The sequence below is a fragment of the Heterodontus francisci genome, chromosome 20 (genome assembly GCF_036365525.1).
Source record: "Heterodontus francisci isolate sHetFra1 chromosome 20, sHetFra1.hap1, whole genome shotgun sequence".
NCBI lineage: Eukaryota > Metazoa > Chordata > Chondrichthyes > Heterodontiformes > Heterodontidae > Heterodontus > Heterodontus francisci.
This window is the reverse complement of record NC_090390.1, coordinates 89,728,033-89,752,499: the sequence shown is the minus strand read 5'-3', so window position 1 is coordinate 89,752,499 and position 24,467 is coordinate 89,728,033. Positions and strand designations below refer to the sequence as shown.

The 24,467-nt window shown below is 46.0% G+C and overlaps 2 protein-coding genes across 3 annotated transcripts in view; one reads left to right on the top strand and one right to left on the bottom strand.

Moving 5' to 3' along the window:
* The window catches only part of col17a1b (collagen, type XVII, alpha 1b), a 257,562-nt gene extending 243,649 nt beyond the window's left edge, over nt 1–13,913 (bottom strand). Inside the window, exon 1 of the mRNA XM_068053211.1 lies at nt 13,892–13,913. The gene's annotated coding sequence lies outside the window, so the exon portion shown is untranslated. The remainder of the gene's footprint in view (nt 1–13,891) is intronic.
* sfr1 (SWI5-dependent homologous recombination repair protein 1) overlaps nt 4,743–24,467 on the top strand; it is a 32,396-nt gene continuing 12,671 nt past the window's right edge. Inside the window, exons 1-3 of one of the 2 annotated variants that reach the window (XM_068053220.1) lie at nt 4,743–4,804; nt 19,892–20,017; nt 20,957–21,397. In XM_068053220.1, the coding sequence (XP_067909321.1) occupies nt 19,916–20,017; nt 20,957–21,397 (543 nt within the window). In that variant the 5' untranslated portion in view covers nt 4,743–4,804; nt 19,892–19,915. Of the gene's footprint in view, nt 4,805–13,708; nt 13,795–19,891; nt 20,018–20,956; nt 21,398–24,467 lie in introns of those variants that run through there. The other variant, XM_068053219.1, reaches the window with a different exon arrangement.

Below are 24,467 nucleotides of genomic sequence, written 5' to 3'. Positions count from 1 at the left end.
GATTTTCTTTTTATAGCTCTGTTACAAATAAAGACAAAAAAGAATACTTTGGCCAAATACTTGCTAATTCTTGGAGAAAAAAAGAGAAGATATGAAAAGATGTCAGTTGTCCCTTTATTGGTTTGGCATCCCAAATACGCGGAGACAGCTGTCACTGGGATCTTTCTCTGGAGCAATTAGTAGGCAGCATCAAGGATTTATCTGGCAGGTTTTTCGAGTGTCTCAGGAAAAATGTGGCAACATGCGTTTCAAGCAGGCCTTTCAGGACAAATGTAGCATCACTTTCTCTATTTCTTACACTCGCTTTTCAAAGAGATGGAACAGGCTGAGCTGGGGTGACTGCCCTTCAGGCTGACTTTTAAACCTCCAAAAAAGCAAAACCAAAACAATATCTCAAAAGTCAAGCCTCCTGACCCCTATAAATCTTGACCTGTCACTTCTCAGTAAACACCTCCAAGTCAAAAAACCCCTGCTGGGTAATTATCTGATGACAGTCCAAAAGGCCTTACGATGACATCCTTTTTTAAAAAAACACAAAGTCCAGGGGTGCAGAGGCGATTTACTAGGATGTTGCCTGGTATGGAAGGAAGGTCTTACAAGGAAAGGCTGAGGGACTTGGGGTTGTTTTCGTTAGAGAGAAGGAGGAGGAGAGGTGACTTAATAGAGACATACAAGATAATCAGAGGGTTAGATAGGGTGGATAGTGAGAGACTTTTTCCTCGGATGATGATGGCAAACACGAGGGGACATAGCTTTAAGTTGAGGGGTGAAAGATATAGGACAGATGTCAGAGGTAGTTTCTTTACACAGAGAGTAGTAGGGGCGTGGAACGCCCTGCCTGCAACAGTAGTAGACTCGCCAACTTTAAGGGCATTTAAGTGGTCATTGGATAGACATATGGATGAAAATGGAATAGTGTAGGTCAGATGATCGGCGCAACATCGAGGGCCGAAGGGCCTGTACTGCGCTGTAATGTTCTAATCTAAAAAGAAAATTCTAATCTAAAACACAAGTCCTCAACTTTAACAAAAAAATGGGAGTACTTACATAACACATTGGGTTGATGTTGGGATGGACGCTCTTGAAACACTGGATCTCAATTTGGAGTTGGACAGCTCCAGCTGCTGGGCTCGGGTTGGGAAGGAACCGGAATGAGACAACACTGAGTCAGAGCCGGAGCTAGAGGCAGACCCCAGACTAGCATCCCAGCACTGACACAGATACAGATCACCCGATCACCCTCTCCCACCCCAAGTGGGGTTAGGAGAGCCGGCGTGGAAAGATGGCTGAGACTGGAAAGTCATGACAAGGAGGCTATAGGGGCGAGGGATGAGAGGTCAGGGGGTGGGGGCAGACAAAGCCAGTTCCAATGACAAAAAGAGAGTCTGTAACTTCAGTCCCAAAACCAACCCAAAGGGCATCCCGCTACATCTTCCACCCTCCAATTGGTCAGTGCTCAGACCGCCCACCTTATTAATAATTGGCACGATCCATAGCCACCTCTTTATCATTGGTCGATTTGAGTATCTGTAAAAAAATCGAGATTTTTGAGCTCTATTGCAAGAATGCAAGTGAGCCTCAATTTCACTTAGAAATCATTACACTCACAGTAAATGCACCCGGGTTCGCATTTCTGTTTCGACCTTTCGTATGGCTAAGCCACGTTGTTAGAATAGACGATGGTCATCTGCCTAAAGATGCTCTGTTTGGAGAGCTTAATGGTGCCAGCAGACCTGCAGGGCGGCCAAAGCTAAGATACAAAGACTCCTGCAAGTGAGACATCATTTCATGTTAGATTGACTTAAACAGCTGGGACCAGTCTGCACATGACTGAAGCACTTGGCACTGAAGTCTCCACACTGGGGCACAGAAATTAGAAGAACTACGTCTTTAGATTGCTACAGAAAAGTGCCATTGTCGGAAGCAGTATGCGGCAGGACCCCCGGCATCAGCGCATGACAACCTACGGGGCCCCCATTGCAACCGGCAAGGCCTTCTTCAAATGAGACTGTACTTCCACCTGAAGACTCACAACAGATGAGCAGCAGATGTGAATCATCGGCAACAATGCAAAGCCAAAGTGAAGAGACTCGTACGCTGTCGCTTGTCACACCCACGCAGCACCAGCAGCGCAGCCTTCGGGCTGCATTATTGGCTCCAGGATGTACTGACCCATCATACAGAAAATGAGGGCGTTTCTCTGATTCCACACATCTCAGCTCCCCCGACCCAGCCTGACCACTAGTGGAAGGTTCCTTAGCACAGGCATGATGGCACGAATGGCCTCCTTCCACACTATAAATGTTCTATGTTTCTAAGAGGCAAAGAACTGTCAAACATCTGAGGGTGATTAACAAAAGAGACAAGAGAGAATGAGAGAAAGAGAGCGAGACAGAGACATGGATTTTAGCAAGGCTTTTGACAAGGTCCCACATGGCAGACTGGTTAAAAAAATAAAATCCCATGGGATCCAGGGAAATGTAGCAAGGTGGATACAAAATTGGCTCATTGGCGGGAAACAAAGGGTAATTGTTGATGGGTGTTTTAGCGACTGGAGGGCTGTTTCCAGTAGCTCAGTACTGGGTCCTCTACTTTTTGTGGTATATATTAACGATTTGGACTTAAATGTAGGGGGCATGATCAAGAAGACACAAAGATTGGCCGTGTGGTAGATAGCGAGGAGGATGGCTGTAGACTGCAGGAAGATATTGATGGTCTGTTCAGATGGGCAGAAAAGTGGCAAATGGAATTCAACCTGGAGAAGTGTGAGGTGATGCATTTGGGGAGGTCAAACAAGGCAAAGGAATACACGATTAATGGGAAAATACTGAGCAGTGTAGAGGAAGTGAGGGACCTTGGAGTGAATGTCCACAGATCCCTGAAGGTAGCAGGACAGGTCGATAAGGTGGTTAAGAAGGCATATGGAATCCTTTCCTTTATTAGCCAAGGTATATAACACATTGGTTAGGCCACACCTTTTGAGCAAAGTGTGCAGTTCTGGTCACCTCATTACAGAAAGGATGTAATTGCACTAGAGAGGGTACAGAGGAGATTTACGAGGATGTTGCAAGGACTGGAAAAATGCAGCTATGAGGAAAGATTGGATAGGCTGGGGTTGTTCTCCTTGGAACAGAGAAGGCTGAGGGGAGATCTGATAGAAATGTACAAAATTTCGAGGGGCCTGGATGGAGAGGAGGTGAAGGGTCTATTTACCTTAGCAGAGAGGTCAGTGACTAGGGGGCATTGAATTAAAGTGATTGGTAGAAAGATTAGAGGGGAGATGAGGAAAATCTTTTTCACCCAGAGGGTAGTGATGTTCTTCAACTCACTGCCTGAAAGGATAGTTGAGGCAGAAACCCTCAACTCATTCAACAGGAGTCTGGATATGCACCTCAAGTGCCGTAATCTGCAGGGCTACAGACCAAATGCTGGAAGGTGGGGTTAGAATAGGTGGATTATTTTTCGGCCGGCACAGACACGATGGGCCAAGTGGCCTCCTTTTGTGCCTTAAACTTTCTATGATTCTATGACAGAGAGACAGAGAAAGAGAAAGGGAGAGACAGAGAACGAGAGGGAGAGAGGGGAGAGGGAGGGGAGAGGGAGAGAGGAACAAGGAGAGAAGCAGAGATAGGGATAGAGACAAAGAAAGAGAGAGTGAAATTAACAGAGATGGAGACTGGATAGAGAAACAACAAGGGAGAGAGGAAATGAGAAAGGAAGGGAGATACAGAGAAAGAAAGAGAAAGGAGAGACAGACAAAAGGAACGGAGTGAAAAAGGACGAAGTACAGAAAGAGTGAAATTGAGACAAAGGAAAACTGAGACAGACAGCATAGGGATAGAGAGAGATGAAGGAATACAGAGCTCCCAAGTTTAATCTAATTCGCTCGGTAGCATTAGGTCAGTTGGGGTCAGACTCTGGCTGGTTATACTCTGCAGCGAGGACAATGTCTGGGTCAATTAGGTTAAAATCAGGGCGAGAGGGACTAAAGAATAAAAAGAGGGAATCAGGGAGTTTGCTGACCTGGGCTATGACTCTGTGGGCATTGAGAGGAAAATGGTGAGAGAAACCAAGTGGAGGAAAGATTATAGCGAGGCTTCTCCAAAACCCAGTTACCAATACACATCCCATCTGAATAAGTCAAAGCTGTTTGCAGCAAGTGAAAACACGCTTAATACTCAAACACTCAGACACCTGCAGGATCCCCTTCAAGGCATATCACTGCCACAGGAGGTGAGACCAAAGCAGGGCTGCCCTGACATCAGCACAAAACACTACGCAGCTTCCCCCAGGCTCTGCATTCTGTGCCAGATTAATTGAACAGAATAGTTTCAGAATCCCAGAGTAGGGAGAGGCAAGTGGCAACTGCCTCACATTCTTTGAACAAAGAAAAGCTTTGAACACAACAATACTAATTAAAAATTTAACAAATTCATCAAAAGTTGCTGACCTCTTGCTAGAATAAAGTTCAATGTCTATCAGACACAGGAACAGGAGGAGGCCATTCAGCCTAACAGGAATATTTGTTGACATTAATGAAAATACACATTTGTTTTTACTGTCCCTCGCTGCTTCTGGGACTGGTTGATACATTTTGCTTATCGCAATTCTCATGTTACAAATGGAAGCGTGTAAACTACGATATTGAAAACATGTTTGTGTGTATTCTTCAGGAGTCAGCTAGACATCAACAATAAGAAAATTGTGGCAGATGCTTTAAAGGATGAACATGCTTTTCTGCAAAAAAATACCCCTCTCTTGCGAACAGAAATGGAACCAAGTATTTGGCTAAAACGTTGAATAGGTAATGTTTTGTTGAACTGTTGTAACTATCAAAAGGAGTCAAAATGCAAAGCTTGTTTCTGTGCATGCCATGTTCCAGAGATGGATAGAATGTTTACGGCACAGAAAAAGGCCACTTGACCCATCATGTCTGCGCTGGCCAAAAAATGAGCCACCCAGTCTAATTCCACCTTCCATCATTTGGTCCGTAGCCCTGCAGGTTACAACACTTTAGACAGCTTTTAAATAAGTTGAGGGTTTTTGCCTCTACTATCCACTCAGGCCATGAGTTCCAGACCCCCACCACCTCTGGGTGGAAAGAAATTTTCCTCATCTCCCCTCTAATCTTTCTACCAATCACTTTAAATCTATGCCTCCAGTCACTGACCTCTCTGCTAATGTAAATAGGTTCTTCACATCCACTCTATCCAAGTCCCTCACGATTTTGTACATTTCAATCAAATCTCCCCTCAGTCATCTTTGTTGCAAGGAGAACAACCCCAGCCTATCCAATTTTTCCTCATAGCTGCATTTCTCTAGTCCCGGCAACATCTTTGTTAATCTCCTCTGTACCGTCTCTAATGCAGTTACATCCTTTCTGTAATGAGGTGATCAGAACTACACACAGTACTCAAATTGTGGCCATGTATTCCTTTGCCTTGTTTGACCTCCCCAAATGCATCACCTCACACTTCTCCGGGTTGAATTCCATTTGCCACTTTTCTGCCCATTTGACCAGACCATCGATATCTTCCTGCAGCCTTCAGCTATCCTCCTCGCTATATACCACACGGCCAACGCTTGTGTCGTCTGCAAACATCTTGATCATGCCCCCTACTTTTACGTCCAAATCGTTAATATATCCCGCAAAAAGCAGGAGACCCAGTACTGAGCCTTGTGGAACGCCACTGGGAACAGCCCGTCAGTAATTACCCTTTGTTTCCTGCCTCTGAGCCAATTTTGTATCCACCTTGCTACATTTCCGTGGATCACATGGGCTTTTATTTTTTAACCAGTGTCATCACTGGGCACCCAGGAAAATCTGCAAGGAGCTCTCATTGAAGTTTGTTAACTCATTTGTTTATGCCTCTAGCATCATCTAGAAAGGACATGCGTAAAATTGCTATTCCCACCCCCCCACTTTTTTTTAAGGTTTCTGTCACTGGCCTGAAGGCTGGAGCATTTCAGCTATGAAGAGAGACTGAAAAGGCGAGGGTTGTTTTCCTTAGAGCAGAGAAGGCTGAGAGGGGACCTGATTGAGGTGTACAAAATTATGAGGGGCATAGATAGGGTAGATAGGAAGAAACTTTTTCCCTTAGCGGAGGAGTCAATAACCAGGGGGCATAGATTTAAGGTAAGGGGCAGGAGGATAAGAGGGATTTTGAGGAAAAACCTTTTCACCCAGAGGGTGGTTGGAATTTGGAACGCACTGCCTGAAGGGGAGATAGAGGCAGGAACCCTCACAACAATTAAGAAGTATTTATATGAGCACTTGATACGCCATAGCATACAAGGCTACGGGCCAAGTGCTGAAAAATGGGATTAGGATAGGTGCTTGACGGCCGGCAGAAACACAATGGGCTGAAGGACCTGTTTTTGTGCTGTGTAACTCTATGACTCTATGTCGGAAGGTCAGTACTGAGGGAGTGCTGCACTGTCAGAGGGTCAATACTGAGGGAGTGCTGCACTGTCAGAGGGTCAGTACTGAGGGAGTGTTGCACTGTCAGAGGGTCAGTACTGAGGCAGTGCTGCACTGTCAGAGGGTCAGTACTGAGGCAGTGCTGCACTGTCAGAGGGTCAGTACTGAGGGAGTGCCGCACTGTCAGAGGGTCAGTACTGAGGGAGTGCCGCACTGTCAGAGGGTCAGTACTGAGGGAGTGCCGCACTGTCAGAGGGTCAGTACTGAGGGAGTGCCGCACTGTCAGAGGGTCAGTACTGAGGGAGTGCCGCACTGTCAGAGGGTCAGTACTGAGGGAGTGCCGCACTGTCAGAGGGTCAGTACTGAGGGAGTGCCGCACTGTCAGAGGGTCAGTACTGAGGGAGTGCTGCACTGTCAGAGGGTCAGTACTGAGGGAGTGCTGCACTGTCAGAGGGTCAGTACTGAGGGAGTGCCGCACTGTCAGAGGGTCAGTACTGAGGGAGTGCCGCACTGTCAGAGGGTCAGTACTGAGGGAGTGCTGCACTGTCAGAGGGTCAGTACTGAGGGAGTGCTGTACTGTCAGAGGGTCAGTACTGAGGGAGTGCTGCAGTCAGAGGGTCAGCACTGAGGGAGTGCTGCACTGTCAGAGGGTCAGTACTGAGGGAGTGCTGCACTGTCAGAGGGTCAGTACTGAGGGAGTGTTGTACTGTCAGAGGGTCAGTACTGAGGGAGTGCTGCACTGTCAGAGGGTCAGTGCTGAGGGAGTGTTGTACTGTCAGAGGGTCAGTACTGAGGGAGTGCTGCACTGTCAGAGGGTCAGTACTGAGGGAGTGTTGCACTGTCAGAGGGTCAGTACTGAGGGAGTGCTGCACTGTCAGAGGGTCAGTACTGAGGGAGTGCCGCACTGTCAGAGGGTCAGTACTGAGGGAGTGCTGCACTGTCAGAGGGTCAGTACTGAGGGAGTGCTGCAGTCAGAGGGTCAGTACTGAGGGAGTGCTGCACTGTCAGAGGGTCAGTACTGAGAGAGTGCTGCACTGTCAGAGGGTCAGTACTGAGAGAACTATATCGCCGTTCCTTCACTGTCTCTGGGTCAAAATCCTGGAACTCCCTTCCAACAGCACTGTGGGTGTACCTACACCCAAGGACTGTAGCGGTTCAAGAAGGCAGCTCACCACTACCTTCTCAACGGCAATTAGGGATGGACAATAAATACTGGTCTAACCATTGATGCCCACATCCCCTCAACGAATAAAAAAAGTCTTGCTGGTATTGTACAGGGCTTTGGAGAGACTACACTCGGAGTACTGTGTACAGTTTTGGTCTCTGTACCTAAGGAAGGGAATTAAGGGTCAATCGTTTGATTTCTGGGATAAGAGGGTCATCAGAGGTCACCTATACTCTCTGAGGTTCCGAAGAATGAGAAGTGATTTCCTTGAAACATGTACGATTCTGGGGGGTTTTGACAGGGTAGATGCTGCGAGGCTGTTTTCCCCTGATTGGAAAGTCTACAAATAGGAGTCAGAGTCTCAGGACAAGGGATCGATCATTTCATTGGATCATAGAATGGTTACAGCACAGAGGTCGGCCATTCGGCCTCTCTGCAGGAGCAACACACCCTTTTTCCTGTAGCAAAAAAAAAAGAACAAAGAAAATTACAGCACAGGAACAGGCCCTTCGGCCCTCCAAGCCTGCGCCGATCCAGATCCTCTATCTAAACATGTCGCCTATTTTCTAAGGGTCTGTATCTCTTTGCTTCCTGCCCATTCATGTATCTGTCTAGATACATTTTAAAAGACGCTATCGTGCCCGCGTCTACCACCTCCGCTGGCAACGCGTTCCAAGCACCCACCACCCTCTGCGTAAAGAACTTTCCACGCATATCCCCCCTAAACTTTTCCCCTCTCACTTTGAACTCGTGACCCCTAGTAATTGAATCCCCCACTCTGGGAAAAAGCTTCTTGCTATCCACCCTGTCTATACCTCTCATGATTTTGTACACCTCAATCAGGTCCCCCCTCAACCTCCGTCTTTCTAATGAAAATAATCCTAATCTACTCAACCTCTCTTCATAGCGAGCACCCTCTATACCAGGCAACATCCTGGTGAACCTCCTCTGCACCCTCTCCAAAGCTTCTACATCCTTTTGGTAATGTGGCGACCAGAACTGCACGGAGTATTCCAAATGTGGCCGAACCAAAGTCTTATACAACTTTTTAGTTTAGAGATACAGCACTGAAACAGGCCCTTCGGCCCACCGAGTCTGTGCCGACCATCAACCACCCATTTATACTAATCCTACACTAATCCCATATTCCTATCACATCCCCACCTGTCCCTATATATTTCCCTACCACCTACCTATACTAGGGGCAATTTATAATGGCCAATTAACCTATCAACCTGCAAGTCTTTGGCATGTGGGAGGAAACCGGAGCACTCGGAGGAAACCCACGCAGACACAGGGAGAACTTGCAAACTCCACACAGGCAGTACCCAGAATCGAACCCGGGTCCCTGGAGCTGTGAGGCTGCGGTGCTAACCACTGCGCCATGTAACATGACCTGCCAACCCTTGTACTCAATACCCTGTCCGATGAAGGAAAGCATGCCGTATGCCTTCTTGACCACTCTATTGACCTGCGTTGCCACCTTCAGGGAACAATGGACCTGAACACCCAAATCTCTCTGTACATCAATTTTCCCCAGGACTTTTCCATTTACTGTATAGTTCACTCTTGAATTGGATCTTCCAAAATGCATCACCTCGCATTTGCCCTGATTGAACTCCATCTGCCATTTCTCTGCCCAACTCTCCAAGCTATCTATATTCTGCTGTATTCTCTGACAGTCCCCGTCACTATCTGCTACTCCACCAATCTTAGCGTCGTCTGCAAACTTGCTAATCAGACCACCTATACTTTCCTCCAAATCATTTATGTATATCACAAACAACAGTGGTCCCAGCACGGATCCCTGTGGAACACCACTGGTCACACGTCTCCATTTTGAGAAACTCCCTTCCACTGCTACTCTCTGTCTCCTGTTGCCCAGCCAGTTCTTTATCCATCTAGCTAGTACACCCTGGACCCCATGCGACTTCACTTTCTCCACCAGCCTACCATGGGGAACCTTATCAAACGCTTTACTGAAGTCCATGTATATGACATCTACAGCCCTTCCCTCATCAATCAACTTTGTCACTTCCTCAAAGAATTCTATTAAGTTGGTAAGACATGACCTTCCCTGCACAAAACCATGTTGTCTATCACTGATAAGCCCATTTTCTTCCAAATGGGAATAGATCCTATCCCTCAGTATCTTCTCCAGCAGCTTCCCTACCACTGACGTCAGGCTCACCGGTCTATAATTACCTGGATTATCCCTGCTACCCTTCTTAAACAAGGGGACAACATTAGCAATTCTCCAGTCCTCCGGGACCTCACCCGTGTTTAAGGATGCTGCAAAGATATCTGTTAAGGCCCCAACTATTTCCTCTCTCGCTTCCCACAGTAACCTGGGATAGATCCCATCCGGACCTGGGGACTTGTTCACCTTAATGCCTTTTAGAATACCCAACACTTCCTCCCTCCTTATGCCGACTTGACCTAGAGTAATCAAACATCTGTCCCTAACCTCAACATCCGTCATGTCCCTCTCCTCGGTGAATACCGATGCAAAGTACTCGTTTAGAATCTCACCCATTTTCTCTGACTCCATGCATAACTTTCCTCCTTTGTCCTTGAGTGGGCCAATCCTTTCTCTAGTTACCCTCTTGCTCCTTATATATGAATAAAAGGCTTTGGGATTTTCCTTAACCCTGTTTGCTAAAGATATTTCATGACCCCTTTTAGCCCTCTTAATTCCTTGTTTCAGATTGGTCCTACATTCCCGATATTCTTTCAAAGCTTCGTCTTTCTTCAGCCTCCTAGACCTTATGTATGCTTCCTTTTTCCTCTTAGCTAGTCTCACAATTTCACCCGTCATCCATGGTTCCCTAATCTTGCCATTTCTATCCCTCATTTTCACAGGAACATGTCTCTCCTGCACGCTAATCAACCTCTCTTTAAAAGCCTCCCACATATCAAATGTGGATTTACCTTCAAACAGCTGCTCCCAATCTACATTCCCCAGCTCCTGCCGAATTTTGGTATAGTTGGCCTTCCCCCAATTTAGCACTCTTCCTTTAGGACCACTCTCGTCTTTGTCCATGAGTATTCTAAAACTTACGGAATTGTGATCACTATTCCCAAAGTAGTCCCCTACTGAAACTTCAACCACCTGGCCGGGCTCATTCCCCAACACCAGGTCCAGTATGGCCCCTTCCAGAGTTGGACTATTTACATACTGCTCCAGAAAACCCTCCTGGATGCTCCTTACAAATTCTGCTCCATCTGGACCTCTAACACTAAGTGAATCCCAGTCAATGTTGGGAAAATTAAAATCTCCTATCACCACCACCCTGTTGCTCCTACATCTTTCCATAATCTGTTTACATATTTGTACCTCTATCTCACGCTCGCTGTTGGGAGGCCTGTAGTACAGCCCCAACATTGTTACCGCACCCTTCCTATTTCTGAGTTCTGCCCATATTGCCTCACTGCTCGAGTCCTCCATAGTGCCCTCCTTCAGCACAGCTGTGGTATCCTCTTTGACCAGTAATGCAACTCCTCCACCCCTTTTACCTCCCTCTCTATCCCGCCTGAAGCATCGATATCCTGGGATATTTAGTTGCTAATCATGCCCTTCCCTCAACCAAGTCTCGGTAATAGCAATAACATCATACTCCCAGGTACTAATCCAAGCCCTAAATTCATCTGCCTTACCTACTACACTTCTTGCATTAAAACAAATGCACCTCAGACCACCAGTCCCTTTGCTTTCATCATCTGCTCCCTGCCTACTCTTTCCCTTAATCACGCTGACTTCATTATCTAGTTCCTTACAGGCTTTAGTTACTACCTCTTTACTGTCCACTGACCTCCTCATTTGGTTCCCAACCCCCTGCCACATTAGTTTAAACCCTCCCCAACAGCGTTAGCAAAAGCACCCCCAAGGACATTGGTTCCAGTCCGGCCCAGTTGTAGACCGTCCAATTTGTAATAGTCCCACCTCCCCCAGAACCGGTCCCAATGTCCCAAAAATCTGAACCCCTCCCTCCTGCACCATCTCTTAAGCCACGCATTCATCCTGACTATTCTTTCATTTCTATTCTGACTATCACGTGGCACTGGTAGCAATCCTGAGATTACTACCTCTGAGGTCCTACTTTTTAACTTGGCTCCTAACTCCCTAAATTCTGCTTGTAGGACCTCATCCCGTTTTTTACCTGTATCATTGGTGCCTATGTGCACAACGACAACTGGCTGTTCACCCTCCCCCTTTAGAATGTTCTGCAGTCGATCTGAGACATCCCTGACCCGTGCACCTGGGAGGCAACATACCATTCGGGATTCTCGTTTTCGAACACAGAAATGCCTATCTACTCCCCTCACAATCGAATCCCCGATGACAATAGCCCTTCCACTCTTTTTCCCGCCCTTCCGAACAGCAGAACCAGCCACGGTGCCATGGACCTGGCTACTGCTGCCTTCCCCTGGTGAGCCATCTCCCTCAACAGTATCCAAAACGGTATACCTGTTTTGGAGGGAGATGACCGCAGGGGACACCTGCGCTGCCTTCCTGCTCTTTCTCTGCCTTTTGGTCACCCATTCCCTTTCTCCCTCAGCAATCCTAATCTGCGGTGTGACCAATTCGCTAAACGTGCTATCCACGACCTCCTCAGCATCGCGGATGCTCCAAAGTGAGTCCATCCGCAGCTCCAGAGCCGTCATGCGGTCTAACAAGAGCTGCAGCTGGACACACTTCCAGCACGTGAAGGAGTCAGGTACATCAGCCGTGTACCTGAGCTCCCACATTGAGCAAGAGGAGCATAACACGGGTCTGAGATCTCCTGCCATTTTTAATCTTAAGCTTAACTTAGTCTTAACTTAGATAAATGAAAAAGGAACGAAAAGTTTTTACCAACCACACGAAAAAAAAATAAATAGAAAAAGCCTTACCTTATCTGCACACCACCGAGTCCTTTTTTTTGGTTAGAGGAGGAGGGCGGGTGGGAGACACTACAGGTGTAGTGTCTCGGGTTCAGCCGCTGCCCAAATATATAGGACTTACTTACCCAGCTGCCACCTCGCTCTCCCTGTCGCCGCTGCAAATTTTTTTCTCTTCAGATAATTATCCAATTTTCCTTCGAAAGCCTCGATTGAATCTGTCGCCATCGGGCAGTGCATTCCAGATCCTAACCACTCACTGTGTAAAAAAGTTTTCCTCATGTCGCTGTTGCTTCTTTTGTCAATCACCTTAAATCCCCTGGTTTTGGATCCATCCAACCAATGGGAACAGTTTCTCCCTATCTCTTGTATCCAGACCCCTCATGATTTTGAACACTTCAATCACATCTGCTCTTAATCTTCTCTTCTCTAATGAGAAGAGCCCCAGATGAAGAAGAACAAGTGTAATTATGACAGATGTCAGGTGGATAACACAACTGAGAACCAGGCAGAATATAGAAGGTTCAGAGAGGAAGTAAAAAAGCAAATAAGAGAAGCAAAGAGACAGTATGAAAAGAGACTGGCAGATAACATAAAAGGGAACCAGAAGTCTTCAAAAGGCATATTAATAGTAAAAAGGTGGTGAAAGGAGGAGAGAGACGAAGATGAGGGACCAAAAAGGGGATTTACGCATGAAGGCAGCGGGCATAGCTGAGGTATTAAATGAATACTTTTCATCTGTCTTTACCAAGGACGAAGATGCTGCACAGGTCATGTTGAAAGAGGACATTATTCAAACACTTGAAGGGTTTAAAATTGCTCAAGAGGAGGTATCGGATAGGCTAACTACTAAAAGTGGATAAAACACCAGGACTGGATAAGATGCATTTGAGGATACGGAGGGAAGTAAGGGTGGAAATTGCAGAGGCACTGACCATAATCTTCCAATTCTCCTTAGATTCAGATGTGGTGCCAGAGCACTGGGGAATTGCAAATGTTACATCCTTGTTCAAAAAAAGGATGTAAAGATAAACAGTGGTTCGTTCTCCACAATATCCTCTTTTTCCTTCAACCAACATCACTGGAATTGAATAACTGGTGACATCTCATTGCAGTTAGTGGGATCTTGCTACACTCCAGGTTTCCTACATAACAATGATAAATACACTTGAAAATGAAGCGGCGGGGAGGTTGCAAAGATGGGAAAGACACTATGCAGATGCAGCAGCATTGATGCGCACGCGCACTCACCACAGGAGACTACAACATCCAGAATGCCCCGTGAAGCTAGCGCCTGCGCAATAAGCGCGAAGACGTTAGGCGGGAGGTGAGTGTTCGCGCGGGAATTCACCGGCTCTAAAGCGGTTTTCCGTTTAAATTTACTCCAAAAACGTGCGGCTTCTGAATTAATTTAATATAGTTACCTCATGTTTCCTGGTCTTATACTCCCCCTCCTTCAGGGCTCACTCCTCCGGCGGTGCAGACCCTCCCTCAGGGCCGACTCCGCCGGCAATGCGGCGTTCCCTCAGTATTGCCTTTGGGGTGGGGTGGGGAGAATCAGGTGCTAAAGCCCTTCAGTGAGGCATGAACTCATGACCTCTGACCCACAGGGAAGAATGTTACCAACCGAACAAAGCTAATACTAATATACAATAATAACAGAAAGTGTTGGAAATCCTCAGCAGGTTTGGCAGCATCTGTGGAGAGAGAAGCAGAGTTAATGTTTCAGCTCAGTGACCTTCAGAAAGTTAACACTAGTATTAGCAAAGCTAACACTAAATTGGAAAGAAATAAGAAATATAAAGCTTTTTTTTTTATTCATTCATGGGATGTGGGCGTTGTTGGCCAGGCCAGCATTTATTGCCCATCCTTAATTGCCCTTGAGAAGGTGGTGGTGAGCTGCCTTCTTGAACCGCTGCAGTCCATTTGGGGTAGGTACACCCACAGTGCTGTTAGGGAGGGAGTTCCAGGATTTTGACCCAGTGACAGTGAAGGAACGGCGATATAGTTCCAAGTCAGGATGGTGTGTGGCTTGGAGGGGAACTTGCAGGTGGTGGTGTTCCCATGTCTTTGCTGCTCTTGTCCTTCTAGTTGGTAGAGATCGTGGGTTTGGAAGATGCTGTCTAAGGATGCTATAGGTTGCAGAAAGCTACCAAAACCTAGTGAGAGTTCAGTACATTCACATAACGGCAAGCAGAGAGCTCCAGTAACTGAGTGTGGAAATGGACCCCCCGCTGAGATTTCTGAGGCTTCCGTTCACAGTCTCTGCCGAGTTTTCCCTGGGTAATGGAGCGTTGAAATTATCCAAAGTTCCTGTTCCTGATTGCTGCCCAGTGACCCTGCTGGAAAGTGTGGGAATATCTGGTGAAAACAGGATTCAATGCAACTGTGATGCCTGCTGTAGGTGAATAGCTTGCCCACACTCACTGGGTTCACAGGTAAAGAACAGTCACTCCTGCTATAGGGGGATGTTGTATAAATGTGGCTTGTATTCCTTGATTTTGGAACCTTGAGTGATTTAATCAAGGTAATTAAAATATTTAAGGGATTCAGTGGGGTCGACGACATGAGACGATGTTGTCTGAGGGAGTTCAGATCAAGTGAGCAGAATCAGAACTGGGCGGTTCAGGAGTGAAATCAGGAAGCACTTGTTCACACAAAGGGTAGTGAAAATCTGGAAAATTCTCCCTCGAATGCTGGGAGTGTATTGGAACATTGCAGACTGAAATTGATAGATTTTTATTAGGGAATCGCATCGGGGTATTTGGGACAGAAGGATTGAGGTTAAAATCAGCTATGACCTGATTGAATGGTGCTCCTGCCTCCTTGGGATGAATGGTCACCTCTTGTTTGCAAACTATTATAATAATGGAATTGTTGGCCTCCTAACAGATGATGCAGGTACATATCGTGGTTACACATAAGATGAGTTTGAAGATGTTCTAACTCCCTTTTGGGCTTGTATTTATGCACACAGCTATACGACTGTAGGAATATACAAATTAGGAGCAGAAGGAGGCCATTCGGCCCCTCTAGCCTGCTCCACCATTCAGTAAGATCATGGCTGATCGGTTTCTGTCTCGAATTCCACACTCTCATTGACCCCCGATAATCTTTGATTCCCTTGCCTAACAAGAATCTATCTACCTCCGCCTTAAAAATATTCGAGATGTGGTCTCACCAATGCCCTGTATAACTGAAGCATAACATCCTTGCTTTTATTCTGAATTCTTCTCGTAATAAAGGATAGCATTCCATTAGCCTTCTTTATTACTTGCTGTACCTGCACACTAACGTTTTGTGACTCATGAACTAGAACACCTTGGAATTTTTCCTGCCAAAGTTAACTTCACATTTTACTCCATCTGCCACATTTTTGCCCATTTACTCAACCTATCTGTATTGGTCTGCAACCTCCTTATGTCCTCTTCACAGCATATTTTCCTCCCTATCTTTGTGTTATCTGCAAAAGTTGAGGCCCCAGCACAGACCCCTGCGGGACTCCACTCATCACATCCTGCCAATCTAAAAATGACCCATTGACACTTTGTTTTCTGCCAGCCAGCAAATCCTCTATCCATGCTAATATGTTACCACCTACACCATGAGCTCCTACTTTGCGCAATAACCTTTTATGTGGCACCTTGTCAAATACCTTCTGGAAATCCAAGTACAGTATGTCAACGGGTTCCCCTTTATCCACAGCGCATGTTACTCCTTCAAAGAACTCCAATAAATTGGCTAAACATGATTTCTCTTGTATGAAACCATGCTGACTATTCCAGATTACTTTGAGATTTTCTAAGTGCCCAGTTATAGCCTCCTTAATGATTGATTCTAACACCTTCCCCACGACAGAGGTCAAGCTAATTGGCCGACAGATACCTGTTTTCTGCCTCCACCACCCTACCCCCCCCCCCCCCCCAATTTCTTGAATAGAGGGGTTATATTAGCTACTTTCCAGCTTGATGGAACCCTTCCAAAATCAAGAGAATTTTGAAAAATTAACACCAACGCATCTACTATCTCATTAGCCACTTCTTTTAAGACCCGAGGATGGAATCCATCACCACTCGGGGACTTGTCAGCCGGCAACTCCATCAGTTTGCTCAGTGCCGCTTCCCTGATAGTAATTTCAGCAAGTTCCTCTCTTCCTTCCAATTCCTGATTTACAGCTATTACTGGAATGTTTTTTGTATCCTCTGTAGTGAAGACAGAAGTAAAATATCTGTTCATTTCATCCGCCATTTCCTTATTTATTAACTCCCCATTCTCACTCCCTAAAGGACCAGCACTCACTTTACCTACTCTTTTCCTTTTTAAATACCTGTAGAAACGCTTGCCACCTGTTTTTACATTCCTAGCTAGCTATTAATCTTTTAGTCATTCTCTACTGTTCTTGATATTCTGACCAATCATCTGAACTGCCACTCATCTTTGCACAATTATATGCTTTTTCCTTGAGTTTGATGCTTTCGTGAACTTCTTTAGTTAACCACAGATGGTGGGTTCCCCCCCCCTCCCCCCCCATTTATAGTAGGAATATACTTATTCTGAATTTTCTGAAATATCCCCTTAAATGTCTGCCACTGCTTCTCTATTGATCTGTCTCCTAGCCGAGTAACCCAGTTCACTTCAGCTAGCTCAGCTTTCATGCCCACATAGTTGCCCTTATTTAAGTTTAAAATACTACTCTTAGACCCACTCCTCTCTTTCAAACTGGATGTAAAATTCAATCATATTGTGGTCACTGCTACCGAGAGGTGCCTTTACTCTGCGGTCATTAATTAATCCTACCACATTACACAATACCAAGTCGAATATGACCTGCTCTCTGGTTGGTTCCAGAACATGCTGCTCTAAGAAATGATCTCAAAAGCATTCTATGAACTCCTCGTCCAGGCTACTATTGCCAATCTGATTTTCCCAGTTTATATAGAGTCGTACAGCATAGAAACAGGCCCTTCGGCCCACCGCATCCATGCCGGCCATAATGCCTGTCTATACTAATCCCACCTGCCTGCATTAATTCCATATCCCTCTATGCCTTGCTCATTCAAGTACCTGTTCAGATGCCTCTTAAATGTCGCTACTGTTCCTGCCTCCACCACCTCCTCAGGCAGCTCATTCCAGATACCCACTATTCTTTGTGTGAAAAATTTACTCCTTTGATCCCCTTTAAACCTCTTCCCTCTCACCTTAAATCTATGCCCTCTAGTTTTACTCACCCCTACCAAGGGAAACAGACTCTGGCTATCTACCCTATCGATGCCTCTTATAATTTTATATACCTCTATCATGTCCCCTCTCAGCTTCCTTCGCTCCAGGGAAAACAGACCCAGCCTATCCAATCTCTCTATATAACTCAAGCCCTCCAAACCAGGCAACATCCTTGTGAATCTTTTCTGCACCCTCTCTAGCTTAATCACATCTTTCCTGTAGTGCGGTGACCAGAACTGCACACAGTACTCCAAATGCAGCCTAACCAACGTTATGTACAACTGTAACATGATGTCCCAACTCTTGTACTCAATGCTTCGGCCGATGAAGGCAAGCATGCCATACGCCTTCTGCACCACCCTGTCTACCTGTGTTGCCACTTTCAGGGAACTATGTGCTTTCACCCCAAGGTTTCTCTGCTCAACAACACTCCCCAGGGCCCTGCCATTCACTGTATATGTCCTGCCCTGGTTTAACTTCCCAAAATGCATCACTTCACACTTGTCTGCGTTAAATTCCATTTGCCAATCCCTTGCCCACTTTTCCAGTTGATCGATATCCTGTTGAAACCTTAGACAACCTTCTTCACTGTCCACTACACCACCAATTTTGGTGTCATCTGCAAACATACTAATCATGCCCCCTACATTCACATCCAAGTCATTAATATATATGACAAACAACAGAGGGCCCAGCACCAATCCCTGTGGCACACCACTGGTCACCGGCCTCCAATCTGAAAAACAACCCTCCACTACCACCCTCTGCCTCCTATCACCAAGCCAATGTTGTATCCAATTGGCTAGCTCACCCTGGATCCCATGTGTTTGAACCCCACTAGTCACAGCCTACCAAAGCGAGAATGGCCTGTTTATTCCTACTCTCTGCTTTCTGCCTGTTGACCAATCCTTAATCCATGTCAGTATATTATCTCCTATCCCACGTGCTTTAATTTTGCTAACCAACCTCCTGTGGGGGACTTTATCAAAAGCCTTCTGAAAATCCAAGTATACCATGTCCACCGACTCCCCTTCATCAATTCTGTTAGTAACATCCTCAAAAAAACTCCAACAGGTTCATTAAATATGATTTCCCATTCACAAATCCATGTTGACTATGGCCAATCAGATCATTATTATCCAAGTGTCCATTTATCACATCCTTTCGAGTAGATTCTAGCATTTTCCCAACGATTGATATAAGGCTAACAGGTCTGTAATTCCCTGTTTTCTCTTTTTCTCCCTTCTTAAATAGTGGGGTGGCATTTGCGATCTTCCAATCTGCAGGAACTGTTCCAGAATCTATAGAATTTTGGAAGATGATCAACAATGCATATAATATTTCCATAGCTACCTCTTTCAATACTTCTGGATGTAGAATATCAGATCCTGGGGATTTCTCAATCTTCAGCCCCATTAATATCTCCAATACAACCTTCTTACCAATACTAATTTCCTTCAATTCCTCATTCTCCCTAATCCCTTGGACCTCTAATTCTAATTCTCTAATTCTAATAATGAATCCAGTGTCTTAGAGTGAGCTAAACTTAGGGAGCTTGTATATTTCCAGCTAATAATGAACCTTGGAGCAGTTTAAAAAAAAAACAAATCGAGTGATGCTTTTAATCAGGAATTGTGTGTACCAGTGCTGAGACCGCCTAATAACATGATCCATTTTATGAGCAGCAATCTTCAGGTTGAGAATAGGAGCAAAGCACAGACATACAAGGTTTTTTACCAGGCTGCTGTCTGTGCCTCCTCATGGCAGATTCTCAAGCAATGTGCATGAGTGTGGTTTTATGTCTGTGTTAATCACGGCAGAAGCGATAATCGTGTGAGGGTGTTATAAGGCCGTGTATACGGATAGGCCCAATAGCGACTGCAGTGCCCTGAGCTGGGCATTTGCAGGCACAGGCAGGACCAATAATTTCAATTTTAAATGTTTCCCTAGAGGCTGGGCACTTCAAAATAAAAATACCGGACAATAAGGCGCCCTGTTTAAATTGGGTCCCGGACAGGGGACAGACCACCTGAAAACTGGACTGTCTAGTATAAAATTGAATGACTGGCCACCCTACCCAGCATTAACCATCCTCTCTGTCAATAGGTAAAGAGAAAGAAAAGATTGGGACAAAACGTTGGATGGGAAAAGGTCTCTAATTTCTGTTACAAATGAGTGCTCATTTATCTGATTTGTGTCATTAGATCACAAAAGAACGGAGTGCAAGAATGGAGAGTGTGAACTTCAGTTCTCCTTGTGGGTCTTTGCCAGCAGAGCAGTTGGGATCAGATGGTCAGACCCCAGCTCACAGCAACACAGCAGCAAAAACGGTGAGAGTCAATCAATGAAATATTTGCAGTAGGCAAGTTGGAAGGATCTCAAACTTTGCAAGTCTGACATGTCCACATCTAGCACAGAAAGTGAGCCCCAGTATCCATGTAAACATAGTGCAGGTCTTGCTACAGTTGCGAGTGGTTGGGCTCTAGGTTTTGCCTAGCACTCCTCCCCTGGCCATCAGATTGTTTGGGATGCCCTCCATTTTATTTACTTTCTTCTTTCTGCCCTCACATGTTAGTGCCTGATGACGCTGCACAAAAGCACACTTGAAAGTGTGGCCTTGCCATGTGGGGAATTTTAGACCTGAACTTATTTCACTCCTAATATTTGCAGAAATTTAAGAAGGAAAGAACTTGCATTTCGATCGTGCCTTTTACCATCTCAGGATGTCCCAAAGTGCTTCATAATCAATAAAGTACTTTTGAAGTGTAGTCTCTGTTGTACGAAAGGCACAGAAAGCTCCCACAAACAATGTGATCGTGACCAGATAATCTGTTTGTGATGTTAGTTGAGGGATAAATATTGGCCAGGACTCTGAGAATAACTCCCTTGCTCTTCAGATAGTGCCATGGAAACTTTATGTCCACTTGAGAGGGCAGAAGGTGCCTCAGTTTAACATCACACCTGAAATACTGCCCTGCCCTGCCCCTACCCCGACGATGCAGTGCTCGTGTGGTGCTGCCACCCTCGACTGTGCAGCGCTTCCTCAGCATTCCACTGGGAGCGTCAGGCTGGATTATGGAATTAGGTCTCTGGATTGAGATGTGAACCCAAAACCTACTGACTCAGGTGATAGTGCTACCCACTGAATGTCTTCAGACTGCAGTATAGTCAGTCATGGCTCATTCAGGTTTGTAGCAATGGGCTATGAATCAACCTGATTACAAACCAAGCTGCGGACTATTGTTAATTTTGTTGCCTCTCTCTGACAGCCTATGAGTGCCAGTCTCCGAGAACGGCTGAAGAAAACACGTCGCTCCTTTAACTCTCCATTCATATTGCCAAAGCGGCTAAAGATTGACTGTCAAGGTGAAGGCGGTGGAAGTGCTGACCCTGGCACTGATGCTAGTAACAGCCAGCTCCCTGGTGAAGCTTGTTCTGCTCAGGCTGGTGTGACCACACAGACAGAGAATCTTTTCAATAAGTTGGCGGATGAACAGCCTGAGACTGGCGCAGAGGGGGAGGGTCTGGGACCCCACTTCGCAGCCATACGGAACGCCCAGACTCCTGCAAAGTTCCCGAGGGTTTATCCTTTGTCTCTGATCCCTGAACAGCAGCAGCTACTTGAGGAGAAGGTGCGATTGCAGAGAGAAGTGAGCAAGAAAGAGGAGCTTCTGCGTAGGTTGAAAATGGTTCAAATGTACCGAGAAAAGGTAGGCAGCGGGCTCTGCTTAATATCAATTTCAGGTCACGCTCCACATGACTGTTAACCCACAGCACCCGATAGATCCCCAACGATTGTGTTAATACAATGCCCAGCCTGGGCTTCACTAAACCTTGACATCAGTGCTCGTGCCCCTGCTAGATTAATTTTTCAGGAGACTACGGGAGCATCCTCTGTCATGCAGAAACTGCTACTTTTCATCTTGTATTTGGTGCATTTTATGGTACATTGGAGCAGAGGTAGTGAATTGTGCCAATTTCTGTTCCTTTTCTCTCTCTCTCTCTCTCTCTCTCTCTCTCTCTCTCTCTCTCCCCCCCGGATTGGTTTTACTGTTTCTGGGTTGCTACCAGACCCTTGTGTGTTCTTCTGCCGTGACCGTCTTTACTTCTCTGCCATTCCTTCCAGCCCATCCCATGCCGCCATTTCCTTGTAAGCTGCTCCGCAGGAATGTGCACCAAATTCAGGGCCCACTGAGCTGTTTCCTTCACACCGTTGCTCTTTGCTGTCCTGCTATCCTCATGGCAGATTCATAGGGGTTGCAGGCATCAGTGGATTGGATCAGAGATCAGCAGGCTGCAAATCGAGATGGTGGGGTGCTCCCTATGTCCTGTGTGAACAGGCTCGATGCACAGTTTGAAAAACTGCGGTGTCTGACACTTTCATCTCTTAGATGGCTACAGAGTCCTCTGAAATGAGTTTTCCAATCTCAGTCCAGTTATAGTGGTCATAGTAGCAGCTCACACTCGGCAATGATTGTCACTATTATACAGAATGGCTGGTGCGAGAGAAAAACCCGACACGTGGTTGCTGGTGGGGTTGGTCTCCTGGGGCTGGGGCATGTTGTAATGGTAGGAACTGATTTTGCATCTAGCTGTGCTGTACGCTGCAGCTTCTGAGTGTCTGCAATGAAAATTACTCCACACCCCAGGACTGACCTCCGGAACCCTAATGAGCAAACGTCACATCAAATGTATAACAGTGTGCAATGAATGTGTCTGCAATTCTAGGGGTGCTCTTACTTTAAAACCCAGTTCATTGGCCCAGCTGTTGGTCACCAGTGCCAGTCTCTGCCTCTCTGGCTTGGTGTCCATTTTTCCCTTGTGCCTCTGAAGCTCTTGGGTTTGTTTTTCTTCATTTAATGCTGCTGCATTAAATGTATGTATGTAGATTGCAGAGCTCGGAGATGCAGAGGGATCTGGGTGTCCTAGTGCAGGAATTGAAAAGGGTAGTATGCAGGTACAGCACATAATTAGTAAAGCTAATAGAATGTTTTTTTATTTTTATTTTAGAGATACAGCACTGAAACAGGCCCTTCGGCCCACCGAGTCTGTGCCGATCAACAACCACCCATTTATTCTAACCGTGCAGTAATCCCATATTCCCTATCACCTAACTACTCTAGGGGCAATTTACAATGGCCAATTTACCTATCAACCTGCAAGTCTTTGGCTGTGGGAGGAAACTGGAGCACCCGGTGAAAACCCACGCGGTCACAGGGAGAACTTGCAAACTCTGCACAGGCAGTACCCAGAATTGATCCCGGGTCCCGGGAGCTGTGAGGCTGCAGTGCTAACCACTGCGCCACTGTGCCGCCCACTTGTTTATCGCAAGGGGAATTGAATACAAAAGTAGGGAGGTTATGCTTCAGCTATACAGGGCATTGGTGAGACCACATCTGTGTACAGTACTGGTCTCCTTATTTAAGGAAGGATGTAAATGCGTTTGAGGCAGTGCAGAGAAGGTTTATTAGACTGATACCTGGAATGGGTGGGCTGTCTTGCGAAGAAAGATTGGACAGGCTAGGCTTGTATCTGCTGGAATTTAGAAGAGTAAGAGGCGACTTGATTGAAACATATATAATCCTGAGGGGTCTTGACAGGGTGGATGTGGAAAGGATGTTTCCCCTTGTGAGAGAATCTAGAACTAGGGGTCACTGTTTTTTAAAAAAATAAGGGGTCGCCCATTTAAGACAGAGATGAGGAGAATTTTTTTCTGAGGGTCTTTGGAATTCTCTTCCTCAAAAGGTGGTGGAAGCAGAGTCTTTGAATATTTTTAAGGCAGAGGTAGATAGATTCTTGATAAGAAAGGGGGTGAAAGGTTATCGGGGGTAGGTGGAAATGTGGAGTAATTAGTTTAGCCAAGAACTTATTGAATGGTGGAGCAGGCTCGAAGGGCCGAGTGGCCTACTCCTGCTCCTAATTCGTATGTTGTTTTTGCCAGAGACAGGCTGCTCACTCCAGCTCCTTTTACTGGCCTTCAATACTTGTGAGCATTGCCAACCCTTCAAATCTGTAGTTGATGCAATCATAAAATACTGAGTGATGCGTGCCTAACTGATTGCTGCATTAAAATGTGTGTTGAAATGGTGGATGACCTTTAGTATGTGCTGTCGGCTGTCGAGAGATGAATTTGATCTTGAGCTGATGATGCAGTGACGGAGGAACCTCAACCTTTGTCCTTGTCCAATAGGTATGAGGTGCTTGCTACCTGTATGGATGAGAACGAAGACTGCAGGGTGGATGGGCAAATTGTCCATGGTACAGGAGGCCAGTCAAGTGGGAGGGCGTAGAAAGGAATTTGGTAGTGGTAGGAGACAGTGTAGTCAGCACAGCTGGAGAAGAACTTGGGTGGGGGAAGAGCAAGTTGTCATGGCTCTTGTAGAAACCAACAACATATTGAGAACTAGGAATGAGGTTCTGCTCAGAGAATTTGTGGAGCCAGAGTATAAAAAAGCAGAATCTCAAAGTTAACTCCTGGATTATTACCTTAGCCATGTGCAAATTGGCCGAGAGTCAAAACGAATCAGAGTTGAACTCCTGGCTCAAAGAGAGAGGCAGGAGTTTTGATTCATGGGGCACTGGCGAAAGTGGGAGCTGTTCAGTTGGGTCAGGCTCCTCTTAAACTGGGCTGGGACCAGTGTTCAAGTGACTCCAATAACTTGGGTAATTTGGGTAAAGAAAAGCAGTGTGATAGGAAGGGACAATGAGTTTAATAAATCATCAGTGAATAAGGTCAAATCAGGGAAATATGGTAGAAAGTTAAAATTAAAGGTACTTTAT